This window comes from Filicampus tigris, chromosome 3, assembly GCF_054856515.1.
Source record: "Filicampus tigris isolate MCC_2025a chromosome 3, RoL_Ftig_1.0, whole genome shotgun sequence".
In the NCBI taxonomy this organism is placed as follows: Eukaryota; Metazoa; Chordata; class Actinopteri; order Syngnathiformes; family Syngnathidae; genus Filicampus; species Filicampus tigris.
In genome coordinates this window covers 15059641-15069827 of record NC_141219.1, presented here as the reverse complement: position 1 = coordinate 15069827, position 10187 = coordinate 15059641, and the positions used below count along the sequence as shown (strand labels likewise).

At 38.3% G+C, this 10187-nt stretch overlaps 1 protein-coding gene across 3 annotated transcripts; it reads left to right on the top strand.

Moving 5' to 3' along the window:
* Positions 1-63: 63 nt before the first annotated feature.
* terf2 (telomeric repeat binding factor 2) lies at positions 64-10187 on the top strand. Of its 3 annotated transcripts, none has more exons than XM_086025468.1 (13): positions 64-469; positions 2453-2548; positions 3304-3410; positions 4717-4800; positions 4920-5060; positions 5589-5710; positions 6612-7100; positions 7685-7798; positions 7913-8023; positions 8098-8226; positions 9412-9482; positions 9565-9605; positions 9918-10187. In XM_086025468.1, the coding sequence occupies exons 1-13, from the start codon at positions 334-336 to the stop codon at positions 10074-10076; spliced, it is 1800 nt and encodes a 599-aa protein (XP_085881594.1). In that variant the 5' UTR covers positions 64-333; the 3' UTR covers positions 10077-10187. The 3 variants fall into 3 exon arrangements, 2 of the variants coding, with proteins under 2 accessions (XP_085881594.1, XP_085881593.1); XM_086025467.1 differs by having other exon boundaries at positions 3304-3434; XR_015086117.1 differs by having other exon boundaries at positions 3304-3434; positions 7913-8226; positions 9412-9479; positions 9918-10024.

The window sequence follows — 10187 nt, the reverse complement described above, 5'->3', positions numbered from 1 at the left end:
CTCCAAACCAGTAGGGGCGCTCCATTGAATTATGTGCCCTAAAAGATCGGTAAAGGTTCTCCCGGAAGTAATTGTAAAGTCACATTCCCAATCTTTCAGGCAATTCTTATCTCTTCATTTGGATTGTTTCCCTAACAGTACAACCCAAAAATTCTCATAGTTGGTGGCATTATCTTTGTTTGAGGAATTATATTTTTTTCCTTATAGTTTGCAGTTTGCGTATTAGTCGTGTTAACACGCAAAACAAGACTTTTCCCGCTTTGCGCACACACATACGAACTACGAAGACGCAGACGCTTCCTTGCAACGGATTTACGTTGCTGTGCTGCGAACATGGCGGAGGAAGACCAACATAAAGAAGAGTCTCTCGTCAACCGCTGGCTGGTGGATTATTACATATCGCTGGCGTTACAATTGTTTCACAAAGACCAATACGAAGAGTTTTGTGAAGTGAGACAAGTAATCCAAAGTAAGTCTCAATTTACTCGCTTTGTTTCGTTGCTTGGCCGCCCAACTCAACTTTGATTAGCTAGTTGGGGTTTATTAAGGTCGAACTTGTTGCCTGACGTTTCTTGTTGAAAACCTGAAGCTGTGACATGTTGAATATCTGGATCACTTTCCTCGATGACGCAAATAACGTCATTAAACAAAACGTTATACAGCAGTTCAGCCTGGTGTTAGTGTGTGTGTTGCTAATGTTTACGTTTTTTTACGCTCGTGGAGAGAAGCTGCTGTGCAACAATGCAACGCCCCTTAGTCGGTGAAAACAACCCACCGTATGGCATTGCTTTTGCCTGTGACAGCATATAAAGCTCGCAGAAAATCACGCCTTGGACGTTGTTGTGCGGTTGTCGTCCAACCATAACATAATGGAAACTAAATTATCGTTCCATATTACTGTCGCAGGGATTCAAGCGACACGTTTAGAGCAACTCGAGCGCCGTTATTTGCATCTTTTAATTTCTTACATGCTACCACATAGGCACTTCCTGTTGCGTTTTAGGTTACACCACAAATACTGGGTGGACCGTGAAAGTTGGAGAAAGTGGGTAAAAGAAGTGAAGATAAGTGGGACTAGACGGTTCGGAATGGAAGCTAACCAAGACCGCAGTGCTTTTGTGGTGAGCACTTCATAAGTGGTAAAACTCGTTCTCGACTTGAGTGTGATTTTAAAAAACTATTGCCTCTGCAAGCAGATTGTTATAGTAGTCAAACGACACTTCATCACATTGTGAAATCAAAATAATCCCAACAAATCAGATGACAACGACCCAAAATTCAATGCTTTTCAATTAGTGGAGCGTTCGTTTTCACCGACTTGACCGACATCTTGACGTGTGACGTCATTTTGACGCAAGCTGTGAATGTAAGGATACAATTTGTAAATGCCTTTGATGTCCTCATGCAAATTAGTCATCATGAAAATGTAGCAGAATAATGGAACTAAAAGGAAGTGGTCGAATATTTGCAGCACAATGAGGTCTCCTTGATTTTATGCTTTTTTTTTAAATTAAATGTGCGACAGTCTTTCTTATAAAATAACTACATTGTGTTAAAAGTAAAATCGCTACATACCCGAATGTCTCCAAATACATTTGAGAGCTATAATTGAGATACCTTGATATACCCAAGGTATAGTTAACTCCTAAGCAAAATAACTAAAATGGAAAAAAACATTTTCGGCAATGAAATGTCCTTCGTTTTCATAATTCTCAATTTCATACATGAGCTTTCGGGGTTTATTTTAGATGTATTTCACTATATGGCCATCTTCCATCTTGCACTTCACAAATACGCCATGTATTAAAAAAAACTAGAACTACTAAGAACGAAACTAAAATGAAGCATTTTTGAAATAATAATAATAATAATAGTGAAGACTAACAAATCCACTCCAAAAATAACTGAAAACTAACTGAATTATAAAATAATTAAAGCAAGCTCACATATTTTGCTGTTTGCATGTACATTGTCTGCTTGCAGTTAATTTTTTTTTTAAAAGAAGGGTGGACCCTGAACCAATATAGATTTCTAACAGTGTAACATCTGCTTGAATGTGAATCTCAATGGAAAATGTCAAATTTTTGCAGGGTGAAATTGTAAAGTCTAAAAGGCACCTTATGCTGGATAACTTATTAAAACTCTCTTTTGCAGACTCGCATTTATGTGATTATGTCTTCCCCTCCAGCTTACCTCCTCGCACCCGTATTTTATTTTATTTTATTTCTACCTTCCTACAACATTAGTCCTAATCTTAGCTGCGTCTCTTGTGTTCTTACATCGCCTGGGTTCTTTAGTCGGTTTTATGTGATATACAGTACAATACATACAATGAGTGTATGTCTGTTTAGATACGTGTCGTTATGATTTAGTTTTTTGTTCTGTCAAAGCAAGTGTTTTTTTAAGATGCTACAGTATGTGAATACATTTCTTCTTACTTTGTGTTGTGCAGGTATCATGGCCCGTCCTGTGGCAGCAAGTGATGTTATGCCCAAAAAGGTTTTTGTAATGCAGTTACTCTCCCGGGTAAACGAGGGCGAAACACTTGGTGAGACGCAATCCATTAATTCTGGGGCACGGCCATGAATCTGCACCGATGCAGCAGGATATGCACATCCTGTCAAGATGGGGCCAAATTGGAGTATTTTACCATGACACTACTGAATGCAATTGAAATGGTCCACAGCGACTAAGCGGAAACATTACAGTGGGCAACTCTTTGCTGCACAGCAAGCAGTTAATCATTGCACATTTGCACAGCGTTCTGGCAAAACTGTGACCCTGTATCAGGTTTTGAGCCTCCCTCCCAAGTAAAACTATTTTGGAAATTTGGAAATCTATTTGGAAATGATTGTATAGTGTTATTTTTGCCCCCCCTAAATTCATGATATTGCTAATGGTACTTGGTGCAACATTAGTTGATTGTTTATATAACATGTCTCTATAAATTGACAAAAAGACGTTACTATCAATGTAGTTACGATATAAGATAAGAGTAAAACTAGCTTTTATTTCTACTACAACTTTTTCTTCTTTGTATTTCTGGCAGTCTAGATGCCCTTTGGCACTGTGCTGCCTCTCAGAGGTCAGTTTTGATACTACGCCAGATATTGTTGTGTGTGATGTGGCATGCTGTATTCGTCACCGCGAGTACGCCACACACTAGGTAGAAGAGCATGGCAATATTTCCTTATCTGAAGGGTCTTCTAACTTTTTTAAAATTGGTTAAGGACTTACAATTTTTTATGTCTATCCGACAAACGTTGTGGCCAAACTCTGCAATTATTATATATGTCATTACAGATGTGACTTTTGAGAAAAATGGTTCACTATCCCCTTTGGAATCAGCCCTTGTGCAGCTGCAGAGTCTCCGTGGGAAGAGTGATGTTTCACAAAAGGACTTGACAGAGGTTTGCATCTTAGTGAAGGAAATGGTATGTGAAGTGCACACTATGAATATATATGCATAACCAATACTTTATAGAAGTGCATTAAGTTCACACAATAGCCGTTGGTTCAATTTGTTTGTTGCTAACAGATTTTCCCATAGGAAATCATGGAAATAGAAAAGAAGTCGCTTCCACGGTCAAAATGTCGCCATCAAAACATTTATCAATTGTATTAAGTGGGGCTGAACAATGAATCAAATTGAAATTGACATTGCAATTTTGCTGCAATTTGGGAGGGGGGAACAGCATCCTATGCTTCATTTTTGTTGGTCGTTGCATTTCATTTATTTATATAGTGTCTGGATGAGTTCAGTTCTTAATTCATTCACTGCCAAACATTTTCAGACCCTCTTTTACCCAATCATTTGAAAAAAAATCGGAATAAATTCTCGGGATTGAATGGCTGGACTGTGAAAAGACAAATAAATTCGTCAATGGCAGCGAATGAGTTAAGAAGTGCATTCCACATGTTCACATATCATTGTTTCCTGAAACATGGAAAGGTAAAGTGATGAAGCCACGGAGTTGTTAGTGTTTTTTCATAGTTCGATTTATAAATTCCTGACTTAGGTTTACACCACACTTGTTTTGTACGCTTTTGTGAAGTGAACGCTAAAAAAAACTGCAAGTCTAAGTGTAGGGCTAGGTGATTTAAGGAAAAAATAATGATTATTTTTTATTGATATTGAAATTGCGATTAGTAAAAAGATTATTCATTGATTTCAAAACTTTGTACTCAACGACCAAAACTCAACTACTACAAACTACCATCAAAGCCTCTTTCCCATTCATCCCTGCACATTGAACACTTCATTTTTCAACACTGTTCTTTTTGTCTATTACAAAATGACCATATTATTCCGTGCACATTGCAACCGCAAATGGCTGATGAATATTCAGTATGAAGGGGGACTCGGACAATTAAATTAGTCCACTGTGATGTCGTTGGTAATTTCATTGATCGGATCATGATGTGACAAGACTACGGGTTAATCTATCGTCAGATTGACGCTCATCAGTACAAATTCATGATGAAACCACATCGCATTAAAAGTCGCAGGGATCTATGGGGAGGGATCACAATTCCATTCTTCAAAATCATTCAGCCCTCAGTCCTTAACCTTCAATTTTAAAACCTCGTATTGCTCTTAATAATGTTTCAATGTAAAAACTAAACAGGCATTCTCAACTTGAATAACAAAGCCAGATTGAATTTAACATTTAGATGTAAGATGAGCATTGTTGTATTTTGTGTCTCTAACTTCAGATCGTGAAGCTTTTCATCAAGAACGGAGAGTTTGACAAAGCAAAAGAGGTGCTCTGTCATTTGCCCAAATCAGTGGCTGCCAAGGTGATTTCTCTTTCGAAACTGCCATGTTTGCAATACAACTCCTGATTCATTTTCTTTACATCATAGGTTGAGCTTGTAATGTTAAAAAAAAATCAATAAACGAAAATTTTGCTCCTTAGAAAAAGATTTTCATGGAGCTCATCAGTCGGGGAAGCAACAAGCACAAAGTAATTGAGGAAATGGACTTCAAACAGTTAAAGAGCCAGATCGTGGCTTTCTGCTGGAAATTTTGCCCGTTCTCTGTTCCCTTTCTTCACAAGGTATGTGCTCAACACCAGACATGGGATCTCCGTGTCTTGTATACGTCAATGTCATAGACTCGTGGAGTCGTGATGCTTTTACTGCTTTGCAATGTGGTCTCATGTTGTAATATACTGTAAAGGCCTTGTCGGCATGGAAACGAATAAGAGATATCGGGAAGGTTTTTTATTGTTTCTACTTTTCATTCACAGGGCACCTGTGTTTTGGAAGCTAAAATATAATTGTTTTTAAAATAAGGTCCCACAGTGAAGTAAATCTAAAACCACTGCCTGTGCATTTCTGTGTTTACAATACACCTTTGCTGAGACTATGATGGGATAGTCCCTAAAAAAATGTCTACTAATTTTCGGAGAGATGATAATTTTCTATTTTACAGCTATGGATGTTCCCTTGAACAACCCCTCTCTTTGCATCCCCACCTGTGTGATTCCGCTTCAAAATATGATGAAGTGTGAATTCAGTTTTCCCTCCTGGGATTAAAGGGGAAGAAGTCAACCCAAACATAGATTTTTTTCTCTTTGTATCAGATTGCAAAACAGCTCATCACTGAACGTGACACTCGAAGCGGCGAGGGCACAACAACTGCTGATGAGCCAGATAAATGTGGCCCCCCCACTGGTGCGCAAATTAACGTCCAGCTGCTGATATGGTAAACTTCATCGATCATTTGGGATTACCGTGGATTATGTTTTCAAAATGTTTGGGCCGTAAACAGGTTCACTGTACACAATCGATTTTATTTTTAAACAGAATATCGTCACTGCCCTGTGAAAAACACTCGTGTCCAATTTTGGAATTTTTTTTTTTTTACATTTTCCCGTTAATGCGTTGTCTGTAACGCGGAAACACCATTCACGTAAAAACAATTTTTAAAAAAATGGACATAAGTGTTTTTCACAGGACAGCGATGATATAGAATTTACGTCACATTAACATAACATCAAGATGTTAAGTTCAAACAAATGAAATCAATCTAAAGCAAATACCTGCAGCTAAGCAATTGAAAACAAGTAACGTGAATTCTTTCTAAAAAAAAAAACAGTTAAATTAGAATATATCGCTAGCGTCGGACGGAATACTTGTACCTCCGAAATCACTTCAGGAGATACCAAATACGGAATGTTTGTTCAACCTTTAACATTGCGTTGTCACACTGCTGTGGGGGTTCACACATGACAGGTTGCCTATTAGCACACACACACACACACACTCATATTTATCAGCCGCACTCTCCCACATAAACAATTCCCGACTCCCACACGCACGTTACGACGGCAGCCGAAAATTCAGAACACACCGTGACGTTTTGTTTTTTAACCTCGCGAGGTGAAAAAAAATCAAACATGTTAGAGGTCTCATGAGACTGAAAACTCAGCGAAAACTACACGGACCTACGGCGGCAGGTTCTGGTTCCAGCAATGACGTCTCTACGTGCTCCGCCGTTATTCACGGGGATTTACAGTATTTACTTCATGATCAGGCAATGTCTTATTGGCCGTTATTTTCCAATGTGTTCACTAAACTCCACATTGTTGTCCTCCAACTTCCAGTGACCATTCAGTGATCCCAAAGGAGAGACTGCAGATTGCCTACCAGGCTTTAGCTGAAGATGGGGTCATGATACCGTTTTGTCAGCTGGAGGAAGAAGTTCAAAATGAAGCGACTCTCGCGACTCCTGACAAGGGGGACGCAAGTGAAAACTCTGAGAATGAAGAGCTTTTCCCGAGAAACTCTAGCAGCCCCCTTGAAGCTGCCCCGGCCACCCCTCCCACACAAACAGATGCCCCTTCTCCGTCCAAGACGGGTTCAACGCAAAACACAGCCAGGAAAGGAGCGAGGGTCTCTGTGAGGAAACTGCAACTTCACAACTTGCCGAGGATGGTGATGGAGCCGGACAGTGCGGCTTCTTCTCAGGAGCAGGGGACTGCGGTCAGATCAGATGAGCCGGCGCGGTCGCAAACTTCAGCCCATCAAACTGACGCGGAGGCAGTCCCGCTGAAGAGACCTCGACCAGCCACACATACATTGACAAAGAGCGGGTATATTTGTTTTTGGAACTTGACTTGTGCCCACTCTGTTTCTCTTTCTCACGACAACATGAAGTCAACAAAACCAATTACCGGTAGTATGCAATAGCATGTGTACATGAATATTTAGATTAAGATCAGTTTCAGGGACGGTCTTATTCATGAATGAAGTAACTGATCAAAAATTGTTGATTAACCGTGGCGACCATGACATCTGCTTTTAGAATTTGACATTGACAGATACAATCTCCCATTACTTTAAAAACAATAGTGCTCAACATAAATAAGTATACCCCATTGAAAAGTAAGCTTTACTACATACACACTGTTGAAATTTCTTGAAAAAATATAAGTCATATAAATTGAACGGGGCTCATTAATGAGGGGCAGTCCAAAAATAAAGTTTACGCACAGTTGGGCAAAAAAAAAAATGCCCACCCATGACCATTATAATGTTAATAATGATAAAATATAAACACGTTTCAGTGAGTGTTTTACTACGGTAAATAACAAATGACTTCATATTTTAAAGTAACTTGCTGTGAAGATACTTTATCACCACTGTTGGATCTAATGTGAACATTTTTGCCTTCTAGATCTTCGGCTAGTGATGTTGTCGCATCTCCGCAACGTGAGGAACAATCCTCAAGCTCAATATCTAACAAGCAAATTTCACAAACAACACGCCTTAACCCGGCTTTGCCAGATGAGTAAGTACAAATGTTCTTAAAAGCATTGACATTTTTTGTTTGTTGTCTTATTTGGTTAAATTCTTCACTACAATTCAGTCAGTCCTCTCTTTGTTGACGCACTTGTACATGCAGAAATAACTCTGAATCAGAAGAGTTGTCATCAGACAGTATTGACATGGTGCAGGATTCTCCAGCGAACAACAAATCGCCAGTGAAAAAACGCGTCCGCAACCCTCCGAGCAAGCAAGTGCAAATTGTGCCCCATGACGGATTGCTTCTGATTGTGAGGCCTTATGACAATCGTAATTTTCTTACAGATTTATGGGAAATAAAGGTGACGTCATAATCACAGACTCATCATTGGACAGTTCGCCGTCTTCGAATCCTCAATGCCGCACCCCTCAAAAAAGTTCTACTCCTAACAAGAACCTCTCACGTGCAAAATGGTCAGTAGTTTTCAGCAGAGAAACATTCCTTTTCATGTGAAAAATAAATTAGGTATCGTTATGGTGCTCCAAGAGTGGCATTTTGATGATCTAACTGCTAAATGTTCTGACGTTGTTGACGCCAATAATGGTGTGGCCTATTTTTCTCCGTTTGATCCTTTTAAATCTTAAATAGCTGTGGTTGTCAAACATGTGCTTTGAGAAATTATTTTTGAGTTTTTTTTTTTTCAATTACAATTTTTTGTAATTACAATTAAATCTTTGTTATCTCTCTAGGTCATCAATACTCTGCATATGGGCATTGGGCTTTATTTAAATTCTGATGGCCAATAATAAATCTATTTAAAAGTGTGTTAACTTCAATTAATTATTTCAATTTTCAGTTAACTTTATGAGATTCTGCTGACCCTGGGAACACTACGCACTTTTAGCTTTTGTTTGAAATCAAAACAAAAGTAGGTGAAATTTGAACATTTCTGTCATTTTGAAAGTAATTTGAGACGAAATTATCATTATTTCAGTATTCATACATTTTTTCGGCAGTTTTGTTTGGTGGTGTGATGTGAAATTTTTGGGTGCATTTGTTGAGCCAATGCACATCTTGCACAAATCAAATCACAAATGGAAAATCTCATGTTACACCACCAACATTTCATACAAAGTGCTGTACAGTATATACATTTGCTGGAAATGTGGGCCGAGACCTACTGTATGAAAATCTGTGATTAATTAACGCCCACCCAAAAAGCTTTGTAATAGCCTACAGATTAGGTAGTAGCAAGACAATATATTCATTTTGGACACTGCTTTTGCCTCTGCAAATACAAATAAATAGCGAGTAGGTGAGTTTTCACCCAAAATCTGAAAAGGCAAATACTGGCGAATGTTGTCGCTTGAATAATTGGGGGTTCCTTCTACTGAAGTAATGATGATTTTATCTCAATTTACCCACAAATTTAAATTAAGTCACTTTCCCTTTGCCTTTTTAAATGATTGCGCATTAATAAGTTTTGCCAGTCTCTAGACATGGCTGGTATAGATGGATGAACAAAGATACAGTATTTGTTGTAAATGAAAAATTATTTTCGGACCCAATTGGACAATTTCTCACGGCACACCAGATGATCTCTTTCAGTGAGACAGAGCAACATGCTGCTTCTCTAGCATAGCCTCTTTTGTTGACAGGAAGGAGTTGTACAGCAATGCCAAGGAGGCCAGAGTCACTTGGACTGAAGAAGAGGCGCTTTTCAATGGTGGTACAAGAGGAAAAATCCATTTGGTATTACCGTGTTATTGGATTGGGTGTAATTTTTTTCCCCCATTTTTTTCTTAAATTAGAATCACCTGACAAGAGTTCATTATCAACAATGAAGAAAAGGGTAAGCATTTTATTTTAGAAACAAACAAAAATGTTGCCCTCAACGTTGACACATTGTCTTTTTTTTTTTTTTTTCTCATTTGGAGTACTTTCAGTGAGACTACTATATGAGGAATTATTAAATTTACATCCATAGCTCAGTCTAGTTTCTAATTGTGCTTTATAAAAACATAATAACGACATAACTAATTAATAATAATAATAATAAATCAATCTAAAGAATTAAACTGATTTTTACACTTTTGTGCTTCGTTATTAATGAACATCGGGCTGAGCACTAATAGAAATATACAAATTGCCTGTTGTGTTACAGAAGTGGACAGAAGAGGAAAGCCAGAAGCTCAGGGAGGGAGTAAAGAAATTTGGAGAGGGCAACTGGACCAAAATTAAGTCGTATTATTCGTTTGCTGACAGGACAAATGTCCATCTTAAAGACCGATGGAGGACAATGAAAAAGCTAAAGTTGATTTAAGTCCACTTTACTTCTTATAAATTTTGTTTGTAAGTTTGTTTGTTCTACATATTCTATACATGTGGAGTTGTATATAGTTTATTGAATAAATGTGAGGGATTCTGCTTGCAA